At 41.0% G+C, this 18,204-nt stretch overlaps 2 protein-coding genes across 2 annotated transcripts; one reads left to right on the top strand and one right to left on the bottom strand.

Moving 5' to 3' along the window:
• Nucleotides 1–5,264: 5,264 nt before the first annotated feature.
• LOC135935920 (E3 ubiquitin-protein ligase UHRF1-like) lies at nucleotides 5,265–9,093 on the top strand. The gene is made up of 13 exons (XM_065478550.1): nucleotides 5,265–5,386; nucleotides 5,572–5,682; nucleotides 5,744–5,859; nucleotides 5,919–6,053; nucleotides 6,105–6,298; nucleotides 6,442–6,613; nucleotides 6,887–7,085; nucleotides 7,129–7,310; nucleotides 7,366–7,509; nucleotides 7,566–7,710; nucleotides 8,280–8,453; nucleotides 8,510–8,608; nucleotides 8,666–9,093. Exons 2-13 carry the CDS (start codon nucleotides 5,572–5,574, stop codon nucleotides 8,873–8,875), a joined length of 1,881 nt encoding a protein of 626 aa, XP_065334622.1. The 5' UTR covers nucleotides 5,265–5,386; the 3' UTR covers nucleotides 8,876–9,093.
• A 4,907-nt stretch (nucleotides 9,094–14,000) lies between these two features.
• Nucleotides 14,001–14,652, bottom strand: LOC135937360 (uncharacterized). The gene is made up of 3 exons (XM_065480510.1): nucleotides 14,532–14,652; nucleotides 14,318–14,457; nucleotides 14,001–14,259 (listed from the first exon to the last, which is right to left on the bottom strand). Exons 1-3 carry the CDS (start codon nucleotides 14,640–14,642, stop codon nucleotides 14,001–14,003), a joined length of 510 nt encoding a protein of 169 aa, XP_065336582.1. The 5' UTR covers nucleotides 14,643–14,652.
• Nucleotides 14,653–18,204: the final 3,552 nt, after the last annotated feature.

An 18,204-nucleotide genomic window follows, 5' to 3' on the forward strand; every position in this document is an offset into this window, starting at 1 on the left:
TTTCCTCGACAGTGTGGAAATATGTGACACAATTATGATAGTCACACCTGATGGCATTCTCATGCTTCTTTCTCATGTGACTACTAATGTTTGCGACTACTTGTCTACAGTAGAAGCATCTCTTCTTGCTCTTTCGACCATCAGACTTTCTCTCGTGCTCCGCATTTTCTTCCGTCTCGCTTTTCGGCAGCTCAATCTTCTCCAGCTGCACCCAGCACTGCTCCGCTTTCCCTTCTGCAACAATCCAAATAATTTACAAGTTATATTTCGGCATTTAGGTTAATTTTAATAAAAAATGAATCTATTTTTGAGTCAATTCAATTCAAGTAGAAGCAAAATTACCAAAATATTTTTTGCGTAATTCCTTCAGGGTGCCTTCCAGCTGCACATTTGTTGGCCACCAAGCAAGATTGTCATATTCAGGTAGTTGTCTGGCCAGAAATCTGGGGAAAAATGTTTATTCGGGGAAACATAATCGCATTTCAAAACTCACTCAGCGTGCAAGATGCAGAAACTGCAAATCAGATCTTCATCCTCGATTTCCTCTGCCAATTCATGGCCGCAGACGTTCAAGAACCAAGTCTGCAGCTTCTCCTTGTCCACTTGGGAAGCCTCGACAGCGCCGTCCGCCGTCGGACGCTCGCAAACGCGGCAGAGCGGCTTCACGAGCGGCATCACGGCGACTCGAAATGGCGCGAATGAGATCGAAACAGCTGCAGTTCGTCAGGGTCGTCAGGTGGATTACAGGGTAAACGAGAAGGATAAGTAAACGCTGGAAGAAACTTAGGCAAATCTATCGTTTTTGAAGGGTGCGGCATTAAATTATTCGAAGCTAACAACCTTCAATTTATAAAGCATTTGGCGAATTTTATTGTAATAAATAAATAACACATTAGTGATTAAGCTATTTTACCTCCAGACCTATCTCATTGAGGCCACTCTCTCTTCTCTTCCTTTCAAACCCAATGGTGCGTCGGAGAACTGAATTGCCTTTGGTCAATTAACTCCCAAGTCACAAAGCTCATTTACGTTCTTTATTTTAATGTCCTAGATATAAATTTCTGATCGATGAATTTAGAGTACACCTCAGCTGATGGTGAATTCATAGTAATTAAAACTATTAACAAGCAAAAGAGGTAGAAAAAGAATCTTCGGTGAAATGATGCATTGTTAATTATGCAATAATAAAATTTAGCAGACAAAAGTAATTTTGAATAATTATTTCTTTAACACGGGAGTTTGTTTTCTCACACTCTCCACCAAATTTCAATTTCCAGTGCGATACCAGATTTATTTTCTTCCCGAACGTCGGAAAACTGGCAATCATCAAAGTCGAGAGCAATAGTTTAGATTTTAATTATTTTTCTGACTGGGAGAAGTCATTCGTCCTTTCCTTGGTTTTTCTGTCGGCTGCCTGCCTTCCCCCTCCTCCAGTTTATTCAACGCCGCTGACGTCACATGAGTCGCGTGCCACTTTGTTGCGGGCTGCAAAAGCTGCCCGAACTGAAGGCGGAAAAATACACTTTTGCATATAATGAATAGTTGGAGGTTAGAAAAGGTGTTTAAAAAACATTTTATGAAATCAATCGATTTAGAAAATTGAAAAATGGAAATGTACTTTGCTGATTTTGAGTCAAAATGTAAAAACAAAAATTAAAAGGGGAAAAACGTCTTTAGACTTTTACGCACTTCATTAATTAATTTGGCTTAAAAATGCTTCGCTTCCAACTGGCTGGAATCGAGCCAACCACCGCTTCAAAACTACGCGGCTGAGGCCTTTATTGCTTTATTGATTTGTCAAACCTCCACCTTCTGTTCCAAACTTCAACATAAAATGCCATAAAATGAAATAAAGAGCAGGCTTAAAAATATCAATTGTTGAATCGGAAAACTTTCATTTTTAAATGGAAGATGTAAATTACAGCTCTCGAGCGAAACGCAAATGAACGAAAAAATCTCCGTCTTTTATACAAAGTAAACGAGATGGCAAAACACGCTCGTCAATTACTCTTACATGCGGCCTCTTGCTCCTCGGCAGGTGCGATAAACCAAAACAACAACGGCCAAGATTGTAAAAAAATCTTTAGAGAATAAAGCAATATGCTGGAAAATATAAAGATAAAGGCAAAAAGTCTATCGCTGATTGATTTTATTTTAAATATGTAAGACAGCTCCTAGGAAAAGCCAAGGAGAAAGAGTCTAGCTTACAGTGCGTGGTTATTAAAAGAGAATACAAAAATAGCAATGGCTGGAAAACAGTACCATTCTAAGAATAAATTACAATATTTAAATTTCATTCTATTTCAAGTGTTGATAAAATACAGCACAAACTTGTTGTCATAAATTTTTAAATTATTTTCTTACGGATATACACATGGCAGCTTTATTTTTCACTTTTAAATTAAATGACCATCAGTATAATGGCTGTAAAAAGCTTTCCACGTGCAATTTTAAAGTTTTAACTTTTCTAAAAGATATTAAAAGTTGATTAATTCTAAATTTCTTTTCCATTTCAGTTGCGCTGCGAAAATTGGATTCTGGTTCAGTTTACACCTTGACGTGAGAGTATTAAATTTTTTTCCAATTCGGCTTAACTGGATGTTTGTGATTTCTCTTTTGATTGTATGTCATTCTTTGATTGCAATCGCGGCATTCCCACGTAATAGCATGACAATCATTTACGTGTCTCCTCAGATTTTCCTCTGTCGCAAATAATTTTGTACAAAGATGGCATTTGATTGTTTTTTCCAGAGCTTCTAAACGATCCTTTTTAAACGAAGAGTAATTAATGTGCACAAATATCACACTTGAAAATTCTCACCGCTTTTTTCATGTGACCATCGGTCTTTGGTACACGTACCAATGTTTTCACTCCGTTTTTCTTTTCAATCTTGTGTGTATAGTTTTTTTCGTTTTGGTCTTTCGATTTTTGTGCTCTATTCTTGTGAGTGCGCAAGTGAACATAAATGTCGCCATATTCCTTGCCATTGCACACCTGGCAGACGCCCTTCCAATATCTTTTTTTATCCTGACTCTCATTTGCTTTCCTTTCATTGGCCCTTGAGATTTTCTTCGCGTCCGCTGAATCGGTAGTCGCGTTCCTCTTTCGCTTTTGGCCACTTGTAGAAGGTTCTGGAAATTAAATTTTGAAGAACAAAAAACATGCTTTGAAAATATGCCATTCTTTTTTGTCATCTACATATCAATCGAAGAGAGGCTTATTCTTTCTTTACTGACAAATATCACGAAACAATTTCTCACCAGGATCAATCCTGCTGACTGAGACTGCAGATTCAACCGTTGAATCCGTAATTTGATCTTGAATCCCAGCACTTAAGCTCTCACAAATGCCCTCTAAAATATTATTATTTTCACTTAAAAAGAATTCAATGAAATCATTCGAATGAGCTAACCTGAAGCAGGACAAACACCAAAGTAAGATAAAATAACCGTAGTTATTTGTTCTTGTTCGAATGTATTTGGATATTCCGGCGGTAAAGTAATCACGACAACCACGATTTCATTGGCACGCGGATCCTGTCTTGCAGTCTGTTCGACTTGCGGCTCATTGACAGCCACGCTCACCGCTGCCAAAGTTTCATTATTCGACAGCTGGTTGTCCGTTTGCTCAGAAATCTGTTCATTCGAAGGTTCTGAAATCTCCATCAAATTCAACTCACGCGCTCTGAAAAACAATAATATAATATCTGAAGTTAATATATATCTGAAAAAGGCCCTGGACGGTTCCTTACACTATACATTTGAGGCATTCATCGTCGAGTTCCTTATCTTCTATCAGGCATTTAACGCATTTTCCTTCTGCTTCCATTGTCGCGAGCCCAAGTCGACGCGTTTTCCTTCAAGCGTAGCCCGTCTGAGAATGAAAATCTTTGAGGGAGAATATCGGCTCACCAACTCAGGGGAAAGAGTGTTTTTTGTATTTTGCTGAAAGATTCTTGGAATTTATTATAAATGTTTGACATTTTTTGGCTCGAATTCCTGGAATTGTTCGCTACCACGAAAATCGTCTTCAAAAGAAATTCCTTGTTCCTGCTTTTGTTGACACAATGATGGATATGAATTTTTATCTTGATTAATGCTCTCCGTTATTTCAAAAAATATAAAAGAAGTTATTTCTAACCATACCAATACGCGTGAGGTGGTTATTATTCTCTAGTTGCGAAAAATCCGATTAAAGCGTCCACTACCTGCCCCAAAGAATTTCAAATCCCAGCCGCCTTTTCAGAGGGCCGCGCGACCAAACAGTTTCCTTTTCTTCCAAACCCAAATATTGGCGCGAACCCCGGTCAATCAACATCTTTCGATGTAAAACGAAGTCTGAAGCAGCCATAATTACCCTTCGGCCCATTACAGGGATTTTTGTGCATACTTTTGGGGGCCTCTCGGTCTGTGCCGTCTGTGGTGGGACGGAGGCCACTTTAGATTTTTTCAGAGCAAAATTTTACGTCGCGTTTAACCAACTTTAGATTTTTATTTTACGACTAATAGCGCAGCCGCATTATTAATTTTTAAAAGGCAAAAACGTGGGTATGTTACAATTTCAAACTTTTGTATTTGGAGCCCTGGTAGAGGGCCCTGTGGGTCGTAGGGCGATGATTCTGGCACTGGTCGATGCCCCTTGGTGGGGCACGTCTGTCCGTGTGAGGTTTTCCAAAATCAGACCGTTTTTCAAATCACTACAAATTTCTCCCCAAAACTTTGCAAAATATTTAAATAAAATTTTCTGCTGGAAAAGCACGTACTAATTTAAATTACCACCTCTTTGTAAATAATCATTATTGCATTAATGCAATTCAATTTTAAAATCTAATATTTTTAACTTTTTTTGTTCGCATTGTTCAGGCAATTTTTCACAATATTTTATCAATATGCCGGGAGATAGTTGAGCCTTTCAGGGAGATCTATATAATACTCTGCCCGTCGTCGGACAAAATAACACATTTTAAAAAGGCGTTCAATCAGTTTTGCAGATAGAAACCTGATTAATTAATTGGCAAGTTCGGCAATTTCATAAGAATTATTGCAGAACGTGACGTCATAACAAAAGGTTTGCAAAGGAGTAAAAGAAAAAATTAAAAAGTTGTCCAAAAAAAGAGTAATAACGTAAACAATTTGAGTTTGAAACCAAGCAAAATATATTGTTCAAATTATGTAAGTGTAACTTAAACTCTTTGTTGGGATTAAAGTCGAAATAAACACTTTAGAAGTCCAAGTTCTTAGCTCCTTTACTCGCTCCCCTAATGTTTGCGCGCCATAATTTCGTCATTGTTTCTAGAAGCTTTCAGAATTCAGATGAAAACAAAGCAGGGCTGACGCAGCCAGAAATTGAGCTGAAACACGGATTCTAGTCTCTGCCAGCAGCAAGGTTAGTTCTTTTCAGGTCTCTAAACCCTCAGGGTACTCAAGAATCGTCTAAAAACGGGGTGCGCTCGCAACAAAATGTGCCTTTTAGAACTTGAAAAAATTCTTGTGGCGAGACGGCGACGTGCGTGTCAACTTTCCGATTTTGATCTTTGATTTTTGACTCTTGGGTTCAATTTAATTCCGCAGATGAAGCGAAATCAGCGTGTGCCGTTGCTTGAGACAGCAAGGAAAGGGAACACTTCGGGAATGGCGACGAGGAGCAAGAAAAACCCGGCGGCCAGCGGAGGCTTTTTTGAAGTGGGCTTTTTATTTAGTAAAATTAATTAGTCGTTTGGCAATGACTCTGCAAATTTCACAGGTTGAGGACGCTGTGCTCTGGCAAGACAGGACGAGCGGCGAGTGGCACGAGGCCTCCATCGTGGGCGTCACCTCCGACGAGGAAGGAAATCCGACCTTCCGCGTTCGTAACAAACGGTCAGTTTGCCTGAAATATTGTTTATATTTTTGCAAATTATTAATTGGGACACAAAAAGGTCTGGAAACGTGGAGAACTCTGTCGGGCTGGAGTTTCTGGCTCCGGGCAGGAGCGTCGAGCTTGCCGCCAAGGACCTGGAAAAGGGCGTGTGCCTGCTGGCCTTCATGCCAACGACAAAGAATCAAAGGGGATGGTAAATAAGACCTTAAATCAATTTTAGAAGGGTTCAAATTGCTCTTTTCAGGTTCAAGGTGGTTGTGAGCCGAGTGGAGAAGGCGGCGAACGTCGTCAAAATGGCGTTTGGAACGGTGTTTGTCTCGTCTCGGGAACAAATCAAGGACCAGCGCATCTTCTTCGTCCACAATGCGCTCAAATTCCCAGAATTGGTGCCGCGAGAGCAGTGGACCAAGGAAGGAGACTGGATCAGCCTCAGGAAGCGTGAGTATTTTTTATTTTATTAAAAATTTTCTTCTTTAGATTAATAGGATTTATTAAATTTAAATACTTTGCATTTGTTAGGCTAATTATTGAATTAAAATTGAAGATCCGTCAAAATATAAAATATAATGATTAAATTTCAGCGTGCGATCGTTGCTTTGAAGACCCGAGTGTGAAGTGCCGAGCGTGCTGCTGCGTTGTCTGCGGCGAAAAAGGTGGAGAAAAAGCGCTAATCACGTGCGGCGATTGCATAAACTCATGTCACGTGGCCTGCGCCAACTCGGCATCCAAAAATCTCGACAGTGACAAGAAGTGGTGAGTCTCTTTTGACTGATATAATCACCAGATTATCTTTTTGACTGTTTATCAGGTAAAGCGTGCCAGGAAATAACCCTATTCCCTTGATTATATTAGTTACGCCCCTTTTTGACGTTCAGATTTAAGGGTTCCAATGAATTTCTCAAAGACTTTGATGAGCGTGAAAATGATCCGCAGGCGAAGAGGGGGCGTAACTGCTGAATTTTATTTATTCTCAGAAGCACTTTCCAAGAGATCAAACTCATCTTATATTGTTTCTATTTGTCTCAGGTTGTGCACAGGTTGCTGCTTTGTGGAGGAAGAAATGCAGGCCATGTTCGGCAGCAAGGACGGTTCCAAGGCCAAGGAGGAGCCGAAGACGCCAAAGACGGCTGTCCCGCCTGTCAGTGCGGCCGTGGTGGTGCCAGAAAATCACTTTGGGAAAATCCCTGGCGTGCCCAGCGGCCGACTCTGGGCCTCCAGGAAGGACGTGAGTGTTTTTAGCCTTGAATTTGGTTTTAATTGGCTGCCAGGTGTGCTTCTGGGGCGTGCACCGGTCGCTGGAGGCGTCCATGTGCGGCGCCATCAACGTCGGAGTGCAGAGCTTGTGTCTGTCGGACAGCCTCGAAGGCGACTACGACGACGGACACTGGCTCGAGGTGTCGGGCGGCCGCGACTCCAAGACCAGACCCCGCAGACTGGCCGGACTAGATCTGTAAAATTGGTTTTTGCTGTTCTTTCGCGTTTACTGGAATTTATTTCTTTCGTAGGGCGCTGGCGCAGTCTTGCTACGCTGGACTGAACGCGAAAGAGGGCGCCGTGTCCGTCGACTGGATGAAAGGCCTGCCCATCAGACTCGTCCGCGGCCACAGATTCGGACAGGTGTCCCGATTCGCCCCTCCTGAGGGCTACAGGTCCGCTTTTTTATTTTCTTTTTTGATTTAATTCTCATTCAACGCGGTATTAACAGGTACGAGGGAATTTTCAAGGTGAAAAGGTACTTCAAGAAGGGCGCAGTGTGGAGGTTTGAGCTGAGGAGAGACGACAATGAGCCTCCTCCGTGGTCCATGAGCGGCGTGAATTTCATGATCAGCAGGGGCGTCGGCTTCCTCGAGGTAATATTTCACTTTTTTTTCTTTAAATTCACTTCATTGTGCAAGAAATACTCTACAATTGAACCCTCTGAGTCCCTTAGAGTCGGCACAACATGCAATTCTACTAAATATATTTCTAAAAAATCGTCAAAAGAGAGTTAAAATTGAGTTGTATGTTATTGCTTACCATTCTCCTTGTTCTGATGAGTGGAAAACCAATTATTTGGTCTCTTATTGCCCTTATTGCAGTTGCAGAGACGGTCTATTGATTTAAAACTGCGCCAAACACATTATTTACCAGTATAACTGATTGGAATGAAAATATAAAAAATTACGCAACAAAATTTATTTTCTCCCAAGAATTCCCGACGCTGATTGGCTGAACGCATGACAGAATCTCCCGCGCAATACACTTACGCCGTTGCTAGGAAACCGTGGAAGCTGCTGACATGCGCGTTGCGTCCAGTCAATCAGCGGTGAGGATATTTTTAGAAAAGAAATATCGCTCTTTTCTTCGATTTGCATTTTTTTATTAATGTATTACTCGATTTAGCAGCTATGAGACCTTAAAAATATTTTCCGTTTTCCAGGGTATCATTGACGAGAGGCCACTGAAGCGGAAGCTGCCGGTGGAAGGAGTGACATTGAAGAAGGAAAGGGTGGCCTACGTCCTTCCCCCGACCGTCAACGCCCTGATCAAGGAAGACCTGGCCAATGGCAGCAACTGGGAGGACCTGAGAGCCCACCTTCAGTTTGGCTACCCTGTGAGTTTAAATAAAACTTCTTTCCTTGAAATCCCTCTAAATTTAAACCTTTTCAGGACTTCATCGCTGCCCTGGTCAGGAAGTTTGCTTGCTGCGTCTGCAAAGGGGTGGTCAAAGAGCCAATCACCCTGTCCTGCGGCCACAACGCTTGCCTCGTGAGTTTTAAATAATTTTTAATCAAACTGAAAACTGAATGTTAATTGTCTTTGTAGCTCTGCTACCAAAAGTTGGTTGCCGAGGCTTCGGACAAGTTGCGCTGCCCTCGCTGCACTCGCTGCAATGCAGTTGTCCAGGAGAAGGATGCTGGGGTCAATCGCCACCTGGACCAGATCCTCAACGCCCTTCTGCCAGGGTACAACCCAAAGGAGGCGGCGCCCAAGCCGTTTTCTCTGCTGCTCAAATCCAAGCAGCCCAAAAAGTAGGAAAAGCATCTCGTTTCTTTGGTAGTCTAGTTTTTCATCTGTGAATGCAAATGAGAGTCAACTTTAATTTTTATAAACAAGCAAGGACATCATGATGTTCTGAGACAATCTATTATTATGCAAGTTCAAGAATCTTTATACCAATATTGAAAGAAGTATTTGCCTTTTTGTTCTTTCAAATATGTCTGACAGTTGTAACGAATAAATTAATTTTTGTTTGATAATTTTGACTTATTATTTTAAATTGAATGTCTTAAGATTGTGAAACATTTGATTTTCTATTTTCTGGTTCTTAATATTTTAATTTAGAATAAAGGACGCTTTCTTCCTAAAGATTACATTGAAATATGAAATATTTCGGTGCTGGATTGAAAATAGACAAATTATTACTTCTGAAAATAAAAAAAAAATTAAGAAATCGCTAATGCCGCACGGAATCTGACGAAATCTCTAACCTCTAAAATAACTAGGAGAATGATTTCTTTCCTATAGTTTTTGGGAAAATCCGTTTTGATTATTGTAAATATTTTACCCAGCCAAAACAAAGCTTGGTATTTTGAAAGGCAACGGTTTTTGGTCTGAACCATTTCAAAAAGTGGTGCAACAGCTTCGTCAACCAATCAGAAAAAAAGCAATGATTGTTCTGATTGGCTTATTCTTGACACGGTGCGTTTAAGCTTAAGCCTGTTGCCTCTGGCGCTGCTTTCTCGATCTCCAAAGAAGTTTGGCAACCCTAGCACGCTCTTCATAGATCTCGGAGACGAATTTTTGGACGCAACAAACGAATCAGGAATATTTTTCTAGCATTCTCTCTGAATTATTCCAAATAACCAGGATATCTTTCCTCTCACGAATCTATTGTGTTCAGTTTTGCGGCAGCAGAGTCAAGTTAAAACACGCGAGTCACTCCTCAGGAAGCGAAAAAAATGCCGCTGGAAAAGTTCATAGAGGACATTGGATGGCGAATTTGTTTTTTTTGCAAACACTTCAAGAACTGCTACTCTTTGCCCCTTCTGACGCCTGTTCCACTCTGCAAGGCCTGCATAGACAAGTATGAAATTATAAGGAAATCATTTATTAAAATTACATTTCTATTCTTTTTTTAAAAGTGAGCCAATTTCGAACCCCAAATTCTGCCCAGGTTTCTTCACGTATTTGCAAAGCTTAACTCCACTGTCCGCGATCAGTAAGCGAAAATAAATCAAATTTAATATAAAGCGATTAATTAACTATTAAATTAGCAAATAATGCGGAGGAAGACAGTAGGAAAATGTGTCGTCTATGCTACGTAGCCAAGGGTACCGTGATCGTGTCCGATTGGGACAACCTCCATCCGACGCCCGACTTGTACAATGATAAAATGGTCAAGCTCGAACCTGGCGACTTTCTTTGCAGCAACTGCTTTCGCATCCGTGGGCAAGCACTAAAGTGAATAAAACTTTTAAAATCTGACCATTTTCTTATTTAGTTCCAGAGAGATGGAAGAAGCTCCCATTATGGACGTGGAACCTGCCGCTGGTAACATTAAAAAACCATATTTGTTTTTTTTTAAAGTGACGCGTCATGCTTTTCAGCTGTGGCCGAGCCAAACGAGGGAGATATTGATTTTTCCCTTCCCGCCCCTCAGCAGCCATGCCGTAATTTTTCGGAATCTTCTGTTCCTTGCTTTTACTGCGGACTAGACGCTAATGGAAAACCAAAACTAATGACACGCCGGAGTATACCGTACCACTTTTACACACGCCACAAGTTTGAAGATGCATACAAGTGCCTAAACCGCGCCATGTGCTCGATTTACTTTGGGACATTGGAAGAGAGAAAAGAGCACACGAAACTCCGTTTCGAGCAATACCTGCGAAGGCAATTCGAATGTTTCTCGTACTGTGATATCAGATTTGACAAAATTTCTCATTTAAACAAACATCAAGTGGAAATGCACAAGGATCTATTCAAATGTTCACAATGTGACCGGAAATTTCAAAATGAAGAAAAGGTTCGCAAGCACGAGCAGATCAGTGGACACGAAAGCAAATGACTTTCCTGCACAGATATTTTGGTTTCGGGGACTTTAGATTTTATTACCTTTGTTCACGCGATAAAATTGTAAAAAGCAAGAAGAAATTTCACACGAATGATGCATAATGCGAGGTTCTTATTCGCCCCTCACATCAGCAAATTGTATTATGATTATGGAATAATCTAGATTCAGAATAAATTGCGTTCGCCATAAACGAATAATTTGTTTGCGTACTCAAGAAAATGTCCATCGTCAGCTTACCGTAATTGAATTTCAGTCTTTATGGTACTTTAAACTCGATATTTATGATTTCGTCTATTTTTTTTGGAAGAATAAACTAAATTATTGTAATAGTAAGCGAAAATGCTAATAAAAATATTCTTTTCGCAAATTACGAAAATAAGAGAGGTTTACAACAATCACAGTAAAATTCTGCATTTTCACCTAAAAACTAAAAAACCTGATACTAAAAATTAAATATTTAATTTAAGTAGTGAATCGATTCCTGTGAGGTTAATTAGATGAATCACTCGTCCGACAGTTTGGCATTCAAATATTTGCCGAAAATCAGTGAAAACCGTCATTTTTGGCAGTGTTTGCGGTCTGAACCAATTAAAAAGTGCCACGAGAACGCCAGCGACCAATCAGGAGAAGGAAGGAGCTCGTCTCTGATCTCTGGTTGGTTCGCCTGAATTCTTTGTGGCACTTAAAAGAACCAAAATTAAGGAGCATTCGATTAGCTTTGCCGCAGAAGTCCATGTTATTGAATGGCCGGTGAACAATATTAAATAAAAAAAAGAGGGATTAAGATGTTAGGTCATGTTTATTCGTCTCTAATTTTAAAAAATTAATTTTTCTATTTGGTTAGACTGACAAATTCAATTATAAGAGAGTGCGATGGTTTTTGTAATGTGATTTCTTCTTTTCCTTATTTACACCCTGAATCCCCGCGCTCCTTTAGCAGTTGAATTGACAGTTTCGTCTTGAATTAAAAAAAAATATTTGTACATCTATTTCTGGCTATTGCTACGATTTTACTCTTAATAGGCAGTCGTCCCTTAAGGCTTCCTTAATCTTCTGATTTTCCGCGATGCGTTTCTCTTTCGATGAAGCTGTGAAAGAATCGATTTTGAATTTTGGTTACGTCATATAGGGAATAAGAAAGACAACTTGCCCGCGAATGATGATGCAGCCGATGCAGAGAACGTCGTCCATTTCCAGGGTGACCCAACCGCTATTGTACAAGTTCTGCATCGGCAGGTATATTGATTGTCTCTTGTGCAATCCTGCAAATTGGCCACAAGCACGCGGTGCCTCTCACCACTCCGCAAAGACGGCACATTCTCGCTGGTTGCGAATTACTCATCATTTTATTTCCTCTGCACGACGACTTTTGTGACGAGAAGAGTTTCAGGAACAGGTGCGGTGAGATATTATAAAGAACTAAAAATGAGAGATTTCACCTGGTGGTGGCTTCTGAAATTATAATATTATGGCGGGATAAAACGACTTTTTATTTTTCGATGAAAAAGTTTTTTTTCTTGAGGCTGGACTGGACACTACCCTTTTTAATTTTGCGTCCATAAATATTAATTCCAATTTATCTAGATTAGCGGAGTCCAGATTCGTGCGACGCGCAGATATGGCGTCCGGTGGAGCATGGCGCGAGATAACGGTCACGTCAACATGCGCGAAAAGAACAAAGATTTCGTCAATATTATGACTTGTGACATAATTTGCATTACTTTTACTAATTGTGTCTTTTGGATCGTAAAAACAAACTCTAGCAACCCCAAGAGAGATTTTTTGTTTTTAACACTCAGACGCCATCTTGGACCTGCGCAGTGCAAACCAATTTTATCGCACATCTGGCTGCCACTGAATGAAATGCACAGATGAATTCATGCTATTTATTTGTGTAGAGACAAATACATTTCTTTCTCTTAATAATCTTTGTCAGCAAATTGAATTGATTTGAAAACGCAGTAAGTGTCATCAGCAGGTTTTTTGATCTCGTAATATAGTGAACCATATTCCCTATTAAAAACGAATGCACCGATGGATACACGAGCAATGGCATTCATGGTGGCTTCCCTGTTGATGCTTTTCAGGATTTCCTCAGAGAAGCTCAACCTTCTCAAGTAAGCATTATTGGTCAACCACGCCTTCAAAGTGAAAGTTGCGCCCGCAGGAACTAGAGTAGAGAGCCTGATGTAAGACCAACCGCCGCAATTTGTTGTTGAATTTTCATCCTGCGAAACCCATTGATCAACTAGCAACTCTCCCAAATCTCTAGGACTTGAGACGTAGCACTGGAATGTGTACTTTTGCGATTTTGGAGCAAAACTGAAAACATAAGAGTCAGTACATTAGTTCACACAGTATAGCCGAACGGCGAAGCTCTTGTCTTAAATCAAAATTCGAAACAAATTACATTTCGGCACTTCCAGAAGAAGCTATGTGAGATAAGTTCAATTCGTTGAAGATTTCAAAGCCCAACATCTTAATGCCTATTTTAGGCTGTATAGACAAACTGAAAGCATCATGGGCACTGGGCAGATAGAAGTAATGCACGACATGCCGTTCAAACTCTGGCAAGTCCAGAAATATCTCTCTAGGGTCGAGGATTTGGCTGTCTGGAATCAAAGTCAGCGTGTGCGAGCCGACAATCTTTTTCACTTCCGATCTCCCCTCTGAAATTGGGCAGAGGCTGGGCGAAAGCTGCAAGGCTTCTCTAGATGTCATCAAAGGACTCGTCAGGATGGCGAAGCTCAATTTTTCCTCTCGAGTAAGAAAATGAGCCAGCTTAGCAAGGTCGACCGAATCAAGAACAAAAATTCGAATGGCGCGGAGAAAACATCGACGGAACACACCCCTGCAGGCATTAAATTTGCTTTTTAAAATATGGTCTTAAATTAATAAAATTAATTTTATTACCTCTCATCCTCTTTGCTTGATGCGTACCAAAGACACGCTGCCAAAAGTTCAGACTCTGAAGAAATGTACATCTTTGGGAGAGTAAAGAAAAGCTTGATGGCCTCCTCGCTGGCATCAAGAAAACTTTGGTGCTTCAAACACTCGCTTGTTTCCAAACGCAAGAACTGCAATTTATAAAAATAATTCGTGCACCATGCAATTTATTTCCATGCGACTCACTTGCAGACATGAAGAGGCGATGCCTTTGACCAGGTGGTGCTCGCTGAGCACATTCCACACGTTGTCCACCTTGAGGAACTTGTCCTCAAGCAGCTTGGAGCAGTGCTCAGCCAGATCGTCCATCAAGTACTCCTCAGCGGCAGAGGCCAGCATCAGGCAGGTCTCCAGACTGTCCACGTTGGACACCAACTGTTCACTCAGGTGAGTAAACCTCAAATTTTAAATAGATATTATATAGGGCCAAAAATTAATGATTTTAAATCCCTCACTTGACGATCAATTTGAAGATTTTAGGCTCGATGTTCTTCAGCCTGAATTTTCCGTCACTTTTCAGGGTCAGTGGGCTGTTGAATAGGTTCGCGAAAAACATGCTGCTCACGCTTAGGTCAAAACTTACAGCATGAATTTCCTAGAATTTTTTGAATTTTTAGAATTCCTTTCGTTTTTATGTACGTGATTTGAAAAAAAGGGTACGTTACATACCTCCGCCGATTCGTCTTTTTCACCCACAAGGAAGACAACGTCGGTATAAAACCCATCTTGCAGGGCCTTCAGCTTCTTGGAGGCCACTTTCCCCAGATTTCCATCAGCCATAATATCGATTGCTTTCTGTCAGAAGCCAAAGAGCTCGAATATCGAAAAGCTTGCTTAAGTTTTCTACCGTCTGTTGCTCTCGTCAAACCAATTCTGAAATGTGGCGGACCAAACGCTGACGATCTATCTCACACGCGAAGGACTGGCGGACACCACCATTTTTACAGACACGGGATTATTTCCCCACTCTCAGCTATACGGGGCAGACTGTGAGCGCTGTATACCTGAGAGAGGGGAACAGAATTTCCCTCTGTAAAAATGGCGGTGTCCACCAGTCCCAGTTATACCTTTCTGCTTATCACGCGCATGCGCCAATCGTCAAAACCTGGAAAATGATTGAAGTGTACAAAAAGAAGTGCAGGTTGCGTTGCATAAAACCACATATTATTTCATCCCTTTAGAGCCAGTAAAATTGAACTTCATTCTTTAAATATTTCTTTATGTTAGTTAAAAATAGTATATTTTACTTAAATTTCATCAATTTAGCCTAAGTACAAAATTAACTTTGCCTCTCCCGATCGCACGCTCCTGATGCAGCCGCTTTGCAAGAGCGCGGTTGAGCCAGCAACCTCCTCCCACTAAAATTGGCGCGGGGGAATTATTTGTAACTCATTATTTAATGATTTGCGTCTCCACACAAATAACGCGGAGGGTAAAATCATAGGGTGCGCATAGAATTTTGGGGATTTTAGTGTTATCGCTATTTATTCTACTACTTGATTGCTCCTGTCCGAATGTTTTACCCACGGGCCACACCTGACGGCCGAAATTGAAGGGTTTGAACTTTGCAAAAAAAAAAACGAATTAAATTTTACTACAATAAGGTTTTTGAATTTTATTTAAAGCTCAATAAACATTGAAAAAACTACTCGTTTTCAAAGTCCAAAGCCTCCCAGGGTTGCAGGTGCCGTTTAGACAGCCAGGAGCCAGTTTCTACTCCGCACCTTTTGGAATTGAAAAGATAATATCACGATAAATGAGCGAATTAAGAAGAAATTTACCTGGCGAGGCATCGGAGACTACAGCCTTCAAAAGCCTGCATTTAGGCCATTCGACAGGCCCAAACACCGTCATCCACAGCGTGTCATTTTGGTCCAAGGCAAGAACAAACGGCTAATAAGAGTCCAGGTTGTCAAACTAAAACCAACATAATGAAAAGCTCAGTTTATTGAGTGTAAGTGCGTCTTTGACGAAGTTTCTGAGCAAACCAATCGATTCTTGAGGTTAGAATTCAGTAAATTGGATGTTTTTTCCATCCAAAAAGTGCAGCGCAACGTGCGAACTTTTTTCCCGCCAAAACAATATGAACGTATATGCGAGAACTGCGCTTGCGTGAGAGCTGGTTTGAGGACTTGCAGAGAGACCACCTGTACGAATGACTTCTTTTTCAGATTCTCACACGCGCACTTCTCGCATTCATATTGTTTTGGCGGGAAAAATATCCACTTTCCCTAATTCGACCCTGAAAAATCGATTGGTGTGCCCAGAAACTTCATCAAAGCCCAAAGACGGTCTTAAATTTCATGAGATTTAATTTTTGTAAAATTAGAATGAATTATTAATTATGTTCTTGAGACATACTTCATGAAAATGCTGCTCCTGAAATGGCCGGGAAGTGTTCCAAGAGGAAATATATTTCTGATCATGAAAAGCGGAATAAAGTGTTCCAGCGCTGTCGATCAACATTCGATAGGAATAAAATGCATTCCAGTTTCCGATCGCTTCCAAATTTGCAGTTTGATTGCGCATCAGGGCCGCGTCCACGGAAACCGAATATAGGTCATAGAGGTTGTTTCTGCTCAGGTACAGCTGTTTCGGTTCCTTTTTCAGGGCGATTGCAGTCCATTGCAATGCGGGCGTTTCCACAAGCCGCGTCTCCTTGGTCTTCAAACTAAAGACGACGATGTGTTTGTGCGCCCGTGCACGTCATGTATGCAAACCACCCGTCCGGCGTCTCGTCCAGCACCAGGTCGTGCAGGTTCGCTTTGAAGGTGAACTCGTGCGTGTCTTCCAGTGTGTCGTCGGCCAGGTTGAAGATCCACAGTTTGGATGGACACTTTTTGCTCGGACTGTCCAGCACCCACAGCCGCGGTCCAACGGCGTCCACTTCCAGCCCGTGAGAGCTCTCTGGATTTTGCTGCAGTTTCCTTCTTCCTGGAAACAAATTTCATCTTGATTAATCGGCAACGATTTTCACCCTTCCTCAGTCCACGTGACCTGAGATCCGGCATACTTACATGCATGTCCCACGAAGGATATGGAGTGAGTTTCGGGGGCACAGAGGACGTGTTTGTGGTCGGCAAAGTGACCAGAGTGACGGGAACGCCGGTGCCGATCCATTTTAAAAGGCTGATGAAGATCCGTTCTCCGTGCACGGCCATGAAAAGAGGTTGGATGGTGTTTGGTTTGAAAGTTCCGTCCTCCAAGGCCTGCGTCCTGCCCGCCTCGGAGGGCCACTCGTAGTCCAATCCAGCGGGCCACTCGAAGACTCGAGTGAAGTTGCCGGCGGCGTCCACGGATGAAAGGCCGAGCAAGAAAATGACAAGGAAGAATGGAGTCATGCTCCTGGCCACTTCTATAAAATCAGTGTAGCAATATATAAACTGTAATATATGTACTAAATTCATTTTTAACATTCAAATAATTAAGTTGGAAGCTGCATGAGGGTGAATAAACACTATGAAAAGAAAGAAAATAATGAATAATTTAATTTAACAAAAAATAATAATTGTGAAATTTGTCGCTTATTTATTGGTCTTATTTATTTATGAAACGAGTTAAAAATTAGCACTCACCAGACGGGATGATTCGCAAGAGAAGCAGCTAGCCGGCAAAGACTGCGCCTTTTTATTTGAGACAAGAGACGCAGGGGAAAGGGAAACCGCATGGTGATAAATTGTTGTCAAGCAGATAAAAAACATAATTGGACATTAATTTGGGTTAGTTCCATATTGAAAAAAAGCAAGGAAAGAATTTAATCTTAGAGAAAAGAGGTTCAAAAACATTCTTATTGGCCAATTTTTGTTCCAAAAGTGTTAAACTTAAAAAAAATGCGTACGTGCCGTAAAAGATTTGAGTATATAGTAGCATAACGCCAGAGCATGAGAGGCCGAAAAGGCTACCAGTGTTATCTGTTTGGTCTTGACCCTTTTCCGTCTTTCAAAGCGAAAAACAACCCAATTGACGTTAAAAGGTTATTCCCAGAATAACAGTGGCCCAAAAATTAGAACAGCAATTAACGCTGGCCGCACATTGGCTACCAAAAATGTGTTTTTTTCACGCCCTCTAACGTGCTTCTGTGCGTGTGATTGATTTTATCTTTTATCTGTTTGTTGTTGTGCTGGCTGACCGAGAAAAATGGTTAAGGATTGAAAGTAAAAGAAAATTTAATTGATTTCATTGCATTGCTCCACGTGTAGGCAGACTCGTCGGCAGAAATTAATTTTACCCATTGATTTTTTTAATTATATAGGCCCTGCGATTTTTTTACAGTAGAGACAGAGACCTTTTCAGGGTACGTCAACTTTTTCTTATTGCATTTCGACAGTTTTATAAATCAAAT

Source organism: Cloeon dipterum, chromosome 2, assembly GCF_949628265.1.
Source record: "Cloeon dipterum chromosome 2, ieCloDipt1.1, whole genome shotgun sequence".
Classification (NCBI taxonomy): Eukaryota; Metazoa; Arthropoda; class Insecta; order Ephemeroptera; family Baetidae; genus Cloeon; species Cloeon dipterum.

Coding starts and splice junctions, on each gene's coding strand:
- LOC135935920 (XM_065478550.1), top strand. CDS start 5,572: ATGAAGCGAAATCAGCGTGTGCCGTTGCTTGAGACAGCAAGGAAAGGG. Junction 6,614..6,886: donor CTCGACAGTGACAAGAAGTG/GTGAGTCTCTTT, acceptor TATTTGTCTCAG/GTTGTGCACAGGTTGCTGCT. Junction 7,311..7,365: donor AGACTGGCCGGACTAGATCT/GTAAAATTGGTT, acceptor TTTCTTTCGTAG/GGCGCTGGCGCAGTCTTGCT.
- LOC135937360 (XM_065480510.1), bottom strand. CDS start 14,642: ATGGCTGATGGAAATCTGGGGAAAGTGGCCTCCAAGAAGCTGAAGGCC. Junction 14,458..14,531: donor AAAAAGACGAATCGGCGGAG/GTATGTAACGTA, acceptor AAAAAATTCTAG/GAAATTCATGCTGTAAGTTT. Junction 14,260..14,317: donor ATCTTCAAATTGATCGTCAA/GTGAGGGATTTA, acceptor TTAAAATTTGAG/GTTTACTCACCTGAGTGAAC.